At 39.2% G+C, this 15,370-nt stretch overlaps 1 protein-coding gene across 3 annotated transcripts in view; it reads left to right on the top strand.

The window, feature by feature from the left end:
• dnajc6 (DnaJ (Hsp40) homolog, subfamily C, member 6) overlaps positions 1–15,370 on the top strand; it is a 62,727-nt gene that overhangs the window by 33,971 nt on the left and 13,386 nt on the right. For all 3 annotated transcript variants that reach the window (XM_041791046.1, XM_041791047.1, XM_041791044.1), the window contains 6 exons: positions 3,829–3,878; positions 4,638–4,786; positions 9,153–9,275; positions 11,876–12,009; positions 14,575–14,769; positions 14,982–15,099. In XM_041791046.1, the coding sequence (XP_041646980.1) occupies positions 3,829–3,878; positions 4,638–4,786; positions 9,153–9,275; positions 11,876–12,009; positions 14,575–14,769; positions 14,982–15,099 (769 nt within the window). The remainder of the gene's footprint in view (positions 1–3,828; positions 3,879–4,637; positions 4,787–9,152; positions 9,276–11,875; positions 12,010–14,574; positions 14,770–14,981; positions 15,100–15,370) is intronic.

Consider the following 15,370-nt stretch of genomic DNA (forward strand, 5'->3'; position numbering starts at 1 on the left):
GCACATTTATAGCATCACTCTAGTTTTGGACTTGGTGTACGAGATAGTTAAAGGAATGCTTTTCAGTTCTATAAACAATGCTTTTGAAGTTCTCCTTAAAACTTATTATGGCATGTCATAAACAATGTGCAACAGCAGACTCCATTTAAGGTGGAGACATTTCAACTTTAAGGTACTAAATAGCAGCTTAAGGTCAGATAACCACTGTAATGTCACCCTGTGAACTCTACAGTGTTATTTTACTCTGAGATAAACTCAGAGAATATGATGAAAATAGAAACATGAACCATAGCCCACAGTTACCTAACTATGGAGGGCTTCCTGTACAGATAAAGGAGCCTCCTTCCACTTTTCTCACTGATGGATTGAGCTCAGATTGTTTGTTACATTAGCAGCTGAGCTGCCCTCTCTTTCAGCACTACGGGCACAATAATATTGTTGTTGACATTGTTGCAACATATTATTGCATCATATCAAAAATGTAGTCAAGAGCGTAGAAAATCCCTAAACACACTTTTAGCTTTCTCCCACTCAAAGCAGACTACTTGGACTACTTAGTCTCAGTACATTACATAACCAGGTCCAGGATTGCATCAGGGCCATATGGCACTCCTCCATGACCACACAGAGATGAGTGGCCCAGATCAGCCCTGCTGGAGGGATTTTCACAGTAGCCAACTTCTTAACTCACACTGATACAAATTAGCCTACTAATGAGTTTGTTTGATAATCCCAGGACAGTAGGTAGTGTAAGGTAGTTGGGAGGTAGCTGTCTGCTGATGAGTTAAACTAGGGCTGGGGATATGGACCAGAAATCATATCTTGGTATTTTTTACCTGAATGGTGATACATGGTAGATATATAGCTTTATTTTTTCAGTAAAGAAATAAGTTCTGAAACTGCCGGACCACGATGGCTTTGTATTGAAACTGGGATTCTGGACGTAGGCCAGTAAACTCGGGGTTAACCGGGGTGATTATCAGGGCTGACATAAAACAACTGGCTGATAATCAGTTTCTGCTTTTTTTTTTTTTTAACCAATAATGATAAAACTAATCAAATAAAAAAGTGTCCTATTTTGGCTGTGTTGCAAGATGTGTCTTCCCCTCTGGCTTTGTTTTTTTTCTCTCCACAGTTTCAACCAAAGTCCCGCCTACAACACTGATTGGCTCGATACCATAAAAGCACCAGCCAGTCAATAATAACTCCGGGGTGCCATTGACGCAGTGGACATATGGCGTCACTTCCTGTTTTCCTGCTGCTATTGTGTTAACAGAGCTAGTTTTAAATTGTTAATCTTGCTTTATCTTTATCATACAATTTTACTTTTGTCTTATTAAGTAGAGCTTATTGTTAAAAATTAACACATAATGGTTTCAAAAATGGGTATTGATATCAATAATAATCCAATAATCAGTATTGGTACTGGCCCAGAAAAAAACAATATCTGTTGGCCTCTATTATAAACAATACTGTCCTATCCTATTTCTCACTTAAAAATATAGATTATATTCCGGTCCTTTATAAAAATTGCTCTTCATATATTCTACATCAAAGGATGATAACAGTTTTCTCCATTTAGGAAAAAAAAATTAGTGTCAAGTTCTTTTGTTTTGGTAAATCTACTCCTTTTCCCCCCCAAAGTAAATTGTCTAGATGTTCTTAAAAGATAATAAAAATCTCATATTTTTCACCACAAATACCAAGCTTGACTTGCACAATCGTCATATATTCATTGTTAATTAAAACCCATACAATATTTTGTGAGTCTTGTCCATTGAAACAAATCCCTCTTCAACCCAGAACTCCCTGATGCACCTGCTTCGCAGCATTAAAAAAGCACCGTCTTCCTTCACATCCATCCTGCAGCAGCGCTGGAGTACTTGTATGAGTCTGCACTGCAGCTGCTTTCACAGTTTTAACAGAAACTCCATATGGAATAGCTAAATTTGGCAATGAAAGTCAATGAAGCTCAAGTGAAGAATTCACATATGGTGCTCCTTTGATCTCGAGCGGTTCAGCCTTGTGTGGTGAGCCTGAAAAAGACAACTTCCCCACAGCCAGACACATGGAGGCTTCTGCTCTGAGGCCTGTTGAGGCTAATTACTTGGAAATGCATGACATGCAGCCTGATGCACCGAACACCAGCAGCTGAGAGCAGGATCAACCTTTTGAATGTTGGGCAGCCATGCATTGATTTCCTCTTTTGAATGACATTTTTCAAGAATAGGTTATCGGCAAATGTGGAAACTCTCTGGGAATAATCAGCAGGTTTGCTTTCTGTATTTGATCTAATAGTTAACCCAAGGGCAAATGTATCTTTCAGCACTGCAAGGGGAGGCTTTGAATGCACATTCCTAAAGCTTTGGGCTTCTGATACTTAATTCCCATCATTGAGATTTTTATGTAACTAAAACACTTAATCTTTTGGCTCATTAACTTCCATCACAGCTCACAGGTTGCTGAGTTTTGAAACTTTTCGAGGAATGTAGGTTTTTTTTAGCCTGAACCACTCTTTTCTCAGATCTCCTGTTGTTGAATGGTACTGCTTCTTCCCTTTCTGTTGAGACTCTGCACTGCTTCTGCCTTCTTCTATTGAAAACAGGCTTCAAATATGCCTATGAATTTTGATCCTCTTTGCCAGTTATTTTTCACACTCCTGTGCTGAATATCGTCACTCAGTCCTTCTTTTATACGTCTGTATAACCTGAGCAGCCTCTGGACAATTTTATCCCCGCTCTCTAGACCAAAATAGCGCTAAACTGCTGGTTCCTACAGGATGCTATCAATGCTCTGTTTCCTATTGTTTACATTGGGTTATAGTGGCAGCATGGCAGAAGTCATTAAGAACAGCTACAGCGCCTAATAGTGACAGGTGGCTGTGCTACAGTTAAGACGGAGCATCTGACTGGGATTGTGATATAAAAAAAAAAAAGGTTAATAATTAGCTTAACCAACTCCTAATTCTGTTGCTGACTATCAAGGGATTCATATTTAACCATTTAACTGGCTTACTGAGTCTATCCCTAGCATATAACTGTTTCAGACAAAGATTACTGGATTGTGTTAACTTTGTAAATCTTAAGGACTGTCAGCTGACTTAATGTATTTAATGTATAATCCCAAAAAGCTTTAACCAGTAAAAAAAAAAAAAAAAAAAAAACTTTTCCTCCAGTTTTAATCCCTCTGTGCTTGCTATTGCAAAGGCTGGGGCATTATCTGCACAGGTTGTCTGACCTTCCATCCATCTGTCAGCTGCTGCCTGGGCTTTTTTTTTTTTTTTTTTGGTGAAAATTATTTAAAGAGCTTTCTTCAAACTTTGCACATATGTTCAGTGTAACTCAAGGATGAACTTATCATATTTTAGAGGTCATGGGTCAAAAGACAAGGTCAGTAGAGCTCATGTTTGCCCCTTCCCTAGTGATAATGTAAGCATGCTCCCAGGGATTTTCTTCAAGCTTTCCACATTTATCCGCTCTGACTCAAAGATGAACAAATGAGATTTTGGAGGTTGTAGTACAGTGGCATTAAGCTTCATATTCACCTCGAGCTTGTGAATGTGAGATCTTAAGAATACTTTGAAGGATTTTATTAAAACATGACAAATGTCACCAATGACTCAAAGATGACCTGATAAGATTTTGTAGTTTATTGGTCAAAGGCTAAAGACATTCGCCCTCATGTTCATCCCTTGCTTATCAGACTTCCACTAATATACTACTTTACCACCATTCTACTTTCCCTGCTAATTGTATACTTCATAGAGGCATACAAGCAGTTCATTTATCTCTGCATTGAAAACTTTCAACTTCATCTTCTTTCTTACAGGTACAGCAAAGGGGAGCTGGACATTTCCTACATTACGTCGCGGATCATAGGTAAACAAATCTACCTTAAACTAAAGAATATATGCAGCAAAAATGAGCAAAAGTTGCATTTAACCATTGGCAAGTGAAACCTCAGCTATTCAGTTGTAATTGAACATGAAAACATGCCAATGACAAAAAAACAACAACAATGATTTAGGTTAAAAATATGCATTTATAATTGAATTTTCAATAATAGAGCTGAGGGGAGATTGCATAATCAGGTGTGATGACATTGACAACCAAATAACTACATTAAAATTTCAAATGCTCAAATATCAAAATAAACAAGTGGCTGAAAATCATCATTTAAATCCCAAATACTCAGAAATAGAGGGCTGATAAAGAGGGGGCACAATGTAAAGAGCCGTAACTACATTGTAGAAGGCAGAAGTTTTTTTTGCACGTGCCTTTGATAAGAAAACATGGATTTGTTACAGGTGTCTTTTTTTGTAAAACATACATAAACACGCAGATAAGAGGAAACTCTCATTTCCTTTGTCCTCTCTTATTCCTCTATTGTCTCACATGTTCATCAGTGTGGAGCATCAGTTTGACCTTTACAGAGCAGTCAGCATGGACATCTGTCTTCTCAGGGCTTCTATCCCATGATGCTTTGTGTGCAACTGCTGTTAGCCAAGCTTGAATGTGGAATTTCCGTCAGAATGATTATAATAGATATGTATGTTGCATGAACATCTGCACCAGCAGTGCATGAAAAAGTTCTGAAACATCTCACAAGGCTGCTGAATCATTCCTGTTTTCTTTCAGTGATGACGTACCCAGCAGAGTCAGTCCAGATCGGCTACCAGAACCACGTGGAGGACATCCGCTCCTTCCTTGACAGTCGCCATGCTGACCACTACACTGTATTCAACCTGTCACAGAGAAACTACCGCGGCGCCAAATTCTCCAACAGAGTGAGTGTGGTAGATTCTACGTAGTTATTTGTGGTGATTTTTACACCTTCATTCAAACATGAGTGAGGTATGAAAACTGACTTAGAGTTGTCTAGCTTTATTTATTTGGCACATGCATTCATTTATTAGGGCTACATGTTGGAACAGTGATTAATGCTGATGTCTCCCAGCAAGAGGGTTCAAATCCTGGTCGAATTGGGCCTTTCTGTGTGGAGTTTACATGTTCTCCCAGAGCACTGGGGGATCTCTGACTTCATCCCACAGACCAAAGACATTCTTGTTGGCTGCCCACACACTGGATAACTTTAAATCTCAAGTGACTGGAGAAACACAGGAGACCACAGACATAAGGACATTTTTTTTAAAGCTTTTTTTTTTTTTTTTTTTAAATCTTCTGAACACACACTTTAGGTGAATCGGCCAGACCGTGAGCCCACACATCTGCTGTCTGTAGTGAAAAGATTCCCCACACACAAGATCTCACAGAAACTTGCGCTATCGAACGTGACTTCAGAAGAAAAACAAACATGGAGTACCATCCTCACCTTTCTGCCCTTGCATGAATTCAAGTAAAAATCCAAAAACAAGGAATAGACTGAGTGAAATCCTGGCTGGGATGAAGTATAATTGTGTTTTTGTTTGTGACCTGTCAATGTCGGCTACCTGGTCTGCTCACTCTCTTTGGTTGTTGTGAGTAGTCTGCTGGAGGCAGTCCGACCTTGAATTGGAAATATCAGGTCTATTTTAATATTTATTATTCAAGGTCAGGCTGCCGCTGATGCATTAGGGAGCCGTAAAGTAATCATGTGGACACCACATACTTAACAATTATTTGGAATATTTGTTGGTGATAAACCTCGACTCTAGACTTCCCAAATCTGGCATAAAAGTGGGCTTAAAGTAGTGGAGTGCGTGGCCAGTCTTAGTCTTTATTGCCCATTATGAATTTTTGTCTGTTGCCAGTTCAGGTTGTATCTAGCCTCCTGCCCAAAAGCAGCCAGAATTGGCTCTAGCCCCCCTGTGACCCTAAGTGGGACAAGTGAAATAGGAATGGATGGATAGTTAGAGTAAGACCTCTGATTATGTATCCTCAATCAGTCCTCCCATTGCTTGCTCCTCTTTTGTCATGATAACGACAGTTTTTAATCTTGTTCTAAATGGATAGATTAGTAAAAAAAAGGTTTTTTGTGAAACAGCAGTGAATTATTACTATGCTTCTTCGTCTCCATGGCTCTACAAAGCATAAAGCATCTTTGATGACTTAATTTCTTATGATTATAGTTTTAAAGGTCCTTGCATACTAGATGCATTTTTTCATGCACAAAATTTGCATTTAATTTGGCTTTGAGCAGTTGCCTGCTTAATGCAAGCTTTCACAACAGATAATAATTTCGTCATTTGAAATTGCAGTTGATGGACAATTTTTTTAAATAGTTGCTCCTGGGAGCAGGTGATGCTCAGCAGGTAGAGCAGTGCCCTCATCGCACTGGCCAAGAGATCAGTTCTTGTCTGGCATGTTTGGTGCACATGCCATGTGCAAGATGCCCAAAAGAAGGAAAAAGAAAAAAAAAAGTAGTTCCCACTGAGCATAAATCTGACCATTGAAAATACTGGAAGTTCTCTATGGTTAAAGAGTTACAGGAGGAAAAATGTCCTTCCCTCCACAACACCTCATAATGTTTTTTTCTCTTTTTTATATAACTACTTGTCTCCTCCCAGAGTGAAGTTATTTTTATCTTTAATATATTATGTGGTCTTGTGAAAGATGAAGACAGACAGCCTGATACAAGTTCATGTGAACCGAAATGTGCTATGCACATATCAGGAGCTGTATACAACCTCCATCTCCTCTTACCTGAGACATACGGCTAATCACTACTCTTGGTCAATCAGTCCCCTTTAAAATACTCCTCTGTCCGGTCCTGTAACACAAACAGGTGAACCTTCCCTTGCAGTGCACCTCTAGTGCGCCCTTAATATTATTAGTAGCATATTTAGTTTACATAATCAATGAAAAGTCAGCTCCTCCTCCCATCTAACTTGATTGAAAAGACGGAGCAGTGCTGATCATGACACAGTGAGTTATAACGGCACTGACCTCCTAACTGTGCGTAAAGGTGCTGTTACGCATGGACCAGAGGAGAAAGAGGCAGAAACTCCCACTCTAATGTATCTCAGCTTACCAGAAGATGGTGCAAAACACGCTGCAGACTTTCACTGTACAAGTATTTTTTAGAAAGTGCATAATTTATTTGTAAAATCTTGTCGCCCCTGATGTGCACGGAAAGGCACATCAAAATTCGCCCATGTATTATTAGCAATTTCATGTCATCTATTCCCATCTTCCTCGGTGTGCAAAGGCCTTCCCCTAAATACTCCAGTCAAGGGATGCACCCGTATCACATTTTCGAGACCACGTTTGAGTGGAGGTACTTACATTCGAGTACTCACTGATTCCAAGTGCAGTTATGAGTACTTAATAATACCATAAAGGTTTTAAAAAATTTGTTTTTTCATAGATGCTCCTTATCCTTCCTCTTGAAAGTTTATCAGTGCATGGTTTGTTCTACTTTTCTCATCCTCATATCACCAAACTGCAGACATGGCTCCAACTTTGACTACATACTCACGTACAGAGTACAGTATCTGCTATGTTTTATAAGTATGAGTACGAGTACTTAGGCTTGGTATCAGCACTGATACCTGAAACTAGTGTCTGTGCATTCCTACTCCAGTCAGTGTCAATTAAGCATGTTGCTCTTTTAAGCTACTCCAGAGCTGTTAGAGTCTTGCTGTTTGATACCGGTCATCCTAGCAGATGAACATACATGAATACATAAAATACTCAGCAGCTAAAGAAAAAGTTAGTTCCCTGTAGAGCGCTATGAAACAAATGTGACTGTCCAATTGCTGCTGCTGTGACTTTCGTTTCCTTGGTTTGCCTTGATTTCTTTTAATAAGACTTGGTAGACTCTGAAACTGAATTGCCCTTCTAGGCTAAATAAAGTCGTCTGAATCTGAATCCAACAGAGCCAAAAGAAAATAATAATCAGTTTGCTAGGAACGCTGCCACAGTTAAATGGCAGCTTTACTCTTTGTTTGCTGTATTTGTAATTGGCCCTGTGTTTGAGGAAACAAAACAGCATTCAAATAAAAAGCACAATAATATTTCAGGAGTAAGGAACTTTTCAGAACACTTCATGACATTTCAAGTTATAAAAATGTTGCAATGAGTGCCTCTGAGCATACAAATACATTTTAATTTTAACTTTAATTATAACATTTTGGCATTTTGTTTGTGTTAATGTTAACATAAATCAAGTTTTAGAGCTAAATGTCAAGTTATGTCGTATTTACAGCTTGATTCTTGTTTTGACTAACAGCAACTTTAATTTACATGATTAATGTCTAGGGTCTGCATCCATCACTAGCTCAGCTGTCATTATACGCTGTCATTTATATGCTAAGCAGGCTGCTTTCAGTGACATATAAAGTGTTTGTAAGACTTATTGGGAGGCAATCATAAACAACCAAAGAATAAATCAATGATGAAAAAAAGCAGCAAAGAGAGTGAAAGACTAAAGGAATAAGTGGTTCTTGGCAGCAGATTTAAATTCAACTTTATATAGAGTTGTTTTATTTAAATTCAATATGATAGAGGACATTTGATTTTAGACAGTTATGTCTGAAAAAGTTATAACATTCAAAGTTGTAAAGTAACAAAAGCCCAATAAAAGTCTACACTGAAAATACTCTTGGATTTTGGGTGTTCTTTTTAGAAAAATTAAGAATAAGAGGATGCTATTAGTTTATATATCATTATCACAGTTTGTTATTGTAATTGGAAGTAGACACAACTTTTAACTGATGCCACACATTCAGGATTAAACATGCAAAGTACTTTACATACCCTAGCACAGAATAATCTTTTTGCAAAATTGAAATGTTTGTCTTAAGCGCAACTAGATTCAGTTATTACTCATACTAAAGTTAGTTTGGCTCTGACAGAAGGCAGTTTTCGAGTCTCAGTCTCTATCTGCCACCCTCTGGCAGAAACATCCATGAAATGTGAGGAGGTGAAGAGTTAACAGGGACAAGATGGCCCCCTGTCTGCCTGTGGAAGTTGCTGTATCTCTAGCAGATGACTCATCGTGGTAACAGATGTGTTTTGTTGCTCTGCTGCTGCAGTGCTGTTGCTAACCTCAACCTCTTCTCCCATTTTGACTTTGTGTCCTTTTTTGTTTCCTTTGTTTCTTCACTGTCCTTCTATCTCTCCTCTCTCTGCCTTCCTTTGGCCTTTGTTCCTCCTCTGCCACTTCCTGTGCCTTGCTCTGGCTCCCTCTTTCCCTCCCTTTCTCTTTTCCAGGTGTCAGAGTGTAACTGGCCTTCTCGGCAGGCTCCCAGCCTTCACAACTTGTTTGCTGTGTGTAAGAACATGCACAACTGGCTCAAACAGAATCCCAAGAATGTGTGTGTCATCACCTGCTCGGTAAGAAGACGTTGCATTAAAGCACCTGTAATACACTCATCCCTCTCTGCCACTGACTGTCTGGATTTTAGTAGATTTAGGTGCTGACAGGCAACCTAAAATAAGTCCACAATTCAAAAAAATGATTCAACAGCTGCTTCTGTTTTTTCTCCCTGATTTTTCACTGCCAACTTCCAAAAGGACCTTGCTTCCTTCAGTTAAATATATGAAGTACTATGAAGAAGTTTGGTTTCATTAAAATTACATTCTCATCTAGCAGATTCATACTTTGGTTTGTGAGCCCATAAAGGGCTCAGGCTTACTGCAAAAGGCATTTTAGGTTGCATTATTGACAAGCCTTAACAAACTGCTAAGCAAAGTTAAAATGAGGAAACACCAACTATAAACACAGCTGTCAGTGAAGCAGATCAGATTTGCAGTCAGGGCTTCTAACCATCATAGGAGTTTGTTGAGAAATGTGTTTAATTATCAGTGTTTAAACTTCGAATAAGTAGTTTTAGATTTTTTTTTGAAGTGCATGAAATTTGCTTTTTATGTTAAGTCTCCCCCAGACTGTACATTTTTTGCAGTCTTATAAGTTTATGGCATGCTACACTGTGTGACATGAATCTCAGATGACATCGAGTTTGATATGTGCAGACTGAATGATGACAACTTCCACAAACGCGGCTGAACCACAGGCTATGATGTTCGCCAGTGTGCAAGAAATAAATGTTATCAGTGTGCATGGCATCAGTGTGCGCCATTCATCTATGCCGCCATTAATAATGCAGCAAAGAAAAAACAAAGTTGTTGTAATTTTAGCATTGATATGGTTAGAAAAACTGAGATCAAGATTTTCCTCCTTATTGGAATCCCACAAACTTCTACTTTGGCAATGTCTCTGTTCTAATGCTAAACTTGTTTGTTTGTTGGCTCCAGTGTCACGTTTATTGTTACGTCATTTCTTGCTGCATTCCTATTGGTTTGTTAGTCAACATAGGGCGTAGTGGCAGTTACACTGTGAGATGGTCATTCTAAATTTCGGAGAGAATTTCGTCCCAGGATATCTTTGGTCACAAGACCATGACAAAGGCCATCTGTCAACCTGTCTCACAGTGACACATAGGACCACCGTTTAAAACCAAAGATATCGCCATGATTGGTCATCCTTCGTCTGAGACAGCCCAAAATTGCACAGTGTGCACCAGACTTTAAACCACTTATTTAATAATGACCATGTGAAAAATAACAGAACAAATTTAGCGACATATATAGCTTCATGCATGAAATAGCCAATCTTTTTGTTAATAATTAATAACTGTGTTTTTACGCAGTCTAGTTCTTTTAACTATTATTTTAGGCAAATAAAAATGTGAAATACAAAAAACATGGGGTTGAAGTAATTCTACTGGGTTTGGGAGGGATGGGAATTGTTTTTAATTCTAGCCTGGGAGACTGGGATGGGACAAGATGATTTTTGTGGGAGTGGGACTGTGTGGGAGTGAAAATCACTTCCGTGTTATTTTTTTTTAAACCTCATGGAGGGACGTAGCTTTAGCAGAATCCTCTTATTGTTTCCAAACTTTGATGTGGTTATGTTTGTCTGTTTTATGTCAAATACAGTGAAACAAAGTTTGTAGTATTTATAGCCGTCTTTTTTCCCATTAGTCCAGTGGGTTTGTGTTACTGTTGTTCCTCAGCAGAATGTTTTTGGAGTAGAACGGGAAATTTGATGTCCTTGGAAAAAAAGAGCAGAAAATTATGGAAACCTTTAGGCTCTAGAGGTTTGAATTTGGTTAGGTGTGGATATGAGTCATGTTTTGGTTTGTAGGTCACAGAAATGGAAAGGGGTGTGTTTGCTTTTAAAGATAGCACAGTTTGGAGGTAGATAAAAAAGACAGGGAGTTGCATGGAAAACTCAACAAAGAGTTTCCTCAGCAACTAGCTGCACTCTGAGAAAAAAAAAACCCTGTGCTTTACAATACAACTACTCCTGAAGTATTCAGTGAAAGAGGCCTTTCTGTCTGCTCCAGTTCAGTGACAGCAATACTGTACACTGGCATGTTATGGAGCATGTTATTGCCAAGTCTCTGTGGTTTGCCTGTGGCTTGGCAAATGGCTGCATCTTGCATAACTTCCACCAAACTGCTCCTTTTCTAAACAGTTTTCACCGCTGCAGATCACAAGAATGTTTTTTTTCATCTCTCTGTAACCTGAAATGAACTCAAACTATGCAGTCTGAGTCAAACTCAATAATCCATAAAAATGTCATTACAGACAGAGCTGGCAATTTTAAGCATGGGACTTCAAAATTAGGCACATCCTGAACTTATTTTGCAAATTAAATCATTTTAAGCCTCTGGATAGTTACAGTGCAGATCTACAGCTAGCATTCAGAAAGCATGAGTCCCTGATTCAGTGGTATTGTCTACATACAGTTATTTCAGATTAACAGTCAAGGGAGCAGTTGTACAGAGTAATCAGAAGCAGTTCAGTGTTTTTTTTTTCTTTTTTTTTTAACAGCAGATGGGACCAAACGTCTCCAAGGGTAGTTTTGAAACATGATGATAACTCAGGGTTTTATGCAGATTCTAAATGTGTCCTGTGTCGTGTTTTAGGATGGCCGTGCCCCCTCAGGCGTTTTGGTCTGTGCCATGTTCTGCTTCTGCCACCTCTTCAACAACCCGGTTCCCGCCATGCAGCTACTCAGCGCCAAGAGACCAGGGTCCGGACTCTGGCCCTCACATCGCAGGTTTGCATCCCTGAACATTTGTGTTTGTGTGTGTGGTTAACACGAAGACAGAAAGAAGAAGGAGCAGAAGTCAGAAAGAAGTAAAAGACAGTAAATTGTTCTCTTTAGTGGTGACAAGCTAGGCATTAATATTGCATTGACTAGAGACCTCTGTATGACTTCTTTGAAAAATATTCTTTGTGTTCTATCTCCCACTGAATCCCATTGTTTACCATTTTGTCAAAACAAACCAAAGATAGGAAGATATATGGAAGAAAAAGAAGCTTTTTATCAGAAGAATCATGGATGCTGCTCTTTTTCTATGAAGAATTATATATATTTTTGGGCTATTCTAATTATATGTTTGCACACATGGGCATATGTTTTAGCCATGTAGGGCACTTAGGATTCATCATAGGGACTGATGTGTCACAACCTGGGCCTTGAAGGGGAGGGGGGTGGCCAGAGTCAAGCTCGACACATGTTGACACACTTGTATCGCTCGGCAGCCAAGGTCAAGCTCCATGGCATTTCTTCTGTCTGGGACTTTTCACTCCTGGTGATATGTCTAGAGACCACCAGTGGTGTTCGGGCCCTCGACCAGAGGCTATTACCCACCCGTACAGTACCCTAGGTTGTGCTTACACTTCACATCCAACCCTTACTCCGCCCTAAAGATGTGGACTTATTATGTTTTTTTTTAACAGGTTTTTTTCCCATGCCCCTTGTAATATGCAAAGACATCCAGAGCTTGACCAGGGTTGTGTCGGTCTCTCGCACCCACTGGTGCCCTCAGGCAGGCTTTCTCGCTACTACATGCCTTACTTCATCCTCAATTCTTACCCAAACGTGCCTAAAAGTTCTGCACAGTACTGTTTGTCTGCATTTAGTACTTTTCATTGAGACTGGGTGTTATTTTAGCTCTTAAAAAATGATATTGATGCTATTTACTTTTTATATTCCCCTTAAAATAATATGAGTGTGTGTGTTTCATTTTTTAATCGGAATCAGAAATACTTATCTACCCAGGGAGTAAGTTTGGACATTAGACATTACATTACAGAAAAACAAGCAAAAAGTACAAATGAGTATCAAGTATCAGAAATTACTGAGATATGTTCAGGAATGTGCATTCACGGTAATGTAGGACCACATCAGAACACAATCTCAATTAAAGGTAAAGGATGAAATGCTGAGAAGTTTGATGATAAAATAAAAGTTGAGTCTGGTCAGTTTCACTTTTTTTGATTCTAATATACTAACATGACTTCAGAGCATAGGTAGAAACATGTGGAAGCCAAGTAGTGCAGCCAACAGTCCCATCTCCTCCACTGTTGCATAAATTTCTGACTGCAGAGCTGGCAGACCCTCAAGGATGGACATTTTATTGCCCTTCCTGCCAGTAGCAGAGGTACTTATCAGTCCATGCTCCAGAAAGTTCTCCCTCATGAGTCAGAGTTTTAGTGCAAGTAGACTGAGAGTTTTATAGAAATGGATGACAAAACAGCCTTCTGCTAAAAGCCATTAAATAAATTTGCCTTCACTCTTCGGTGCTTTATCTTCCTCTAACTTTGCTGTGCCTCTCCTTGTTGACTTTACACAGCTACTGGGTGTCATCACATTTCAGTGATGAAAGATAGCAACCAGGAGCTGCATTGAGGTGATTCTATGCTGAATCCTTTGTAGCAAAGGCTTAAGATTTTGACAAACAAGGAATATAATTACAGCAAAACTGGAGGCCATTATGTTGGGTAAAATGCAACAATCAGGTTTAAAAATATCCAATGCAGGCACAATTGCATCCCATTTTAACACTGAACAAAACATAAAAAGCAAATTAAAGTTTTTGAAGAACCTTTTTGTGGATCTACAAAATACTTTTGCAAAACTTTTTAACAGAGAAAACAGTTAAACTCGTGCCAGGTAGCAGCTTCCTGCTAGCTGTAACTAGCAGCAGCCCAAGGCTCACAGGGCATGATAGTTTACCTCAGGCTTACTGCATTTGCCAGCAGTATTAACGCAGGCTGGTCTGACAGTCCTCATCGCCATCTTACTCATCCTTTAGATTAAAAACAGTGCTGACATCCTAAATAATGGAATTAGCATGCTATGATTTTTGCAGCAAACATCATCAACTCTGTGTTGTTTAGAAACGTGGCAATATATAGGGTCTGTCATTAGTAAAAACCTTTTGTACTACTAAAATGACATGCTCGTTGTTGTCACTCCTGGTTTGTATACCATTAGAGCCACCTATGTTAATCTTTTCTTGCACATTAAATCAGTCAAGCAACTATTTACTGCAACAAACAGTTAATGCCACGCATAAAGATAAGCCAGATTGATGCCCTTGCGAGTGCACAATATTCTTTATTCCAAAATTATCTATATCATAATTGCAGAGAAGAGAAGGGGCTTATATGGGACTCAGCTCTTTACAGTTTTTACCGAAGACTCTGCTAGCCTCCTCCATCAGGCTGTTGTTACCAGCAAACAAGGTTTTCAATGTGTATGCAACATAGAGCAGAGGATATATCAGAAATTTACCGTAGCATAAAATATTTATCTTGCTGTCTCTCCTTGCAGGTACATAGGATATGTTTGTAGCATGGTATCAGAGAAGCCCAGTCTACCCCACTCCAAGCCCCTGGTGATCAAAGGTCTCACCATGAGTCCGGTCCCCTGCTTTAACAAGCAGCGCAGCGGCTGTCGACCCTTCTGCGACGTCCTCATCGGAGAGACAAAGATCTTCACCACTGCACAGGAATACGAGAGAATGAGGTAAAAACTTAAAATGATACTTGATTTCGATGTAATACACTCGCACTGAACAGGAGGAAGAAAAGTGTTGTGTAACAGAGGACTGCACAAAATAAATCAGAGTGCATGACGTTGTGTATCAAAGTTGTACATGTATAAATGTATTCCTTTTTTTCTTTGTTTCCTTTTTCTCTCTCCTTGCTTTAAATTTCATTCTAAAACTACTTTCTTAGAGAGCACAGGGTCCAGGAGGGTAAAGTAGGGTTCCATCTGGGTGTGAGCGTTCAAGGAGATGTCGTCGTTTCAGTCTACCACATGAGGTCGACCATTGGAGGGCGTCTGCAGGCCAAGGTAAACCTTTGTCAACAAAGTGTTTTTGTTGTAGCCTGGGATGCATCATGATATCGGAATTGACAGATACCTGCCAATATTTACAACCAATATTTCCAAAAATCTGTGTATATCAGCTGTAAATATGGGCTGGTTGATCAAATAAGTTAGTGGAGTTTTAGGCAGGACCAACAGACTCATGTCAGCTTGTATTTAAAATGTGGTTTAAGGACTGCTACTTGTTAATTTGTTCATCCTCAAACTTTAAATTGTGTATTTTTAGGAGTGAAGT

The sequence above is a fragment of the Cheilinus undulatus genome, linkage group 7 (genome assembly GCF_018320785.1).
Source record: "Cheilinus undulatus linkage group 7, ASM1832078v1, whole genome shotgun sequence".
Taxonomy (NCBI): Eukaryota; Metazoa; Chordata; class Actinopteri; order Labriformes; family Labridae; genus Cheilinus; species Cheilinus undulatus.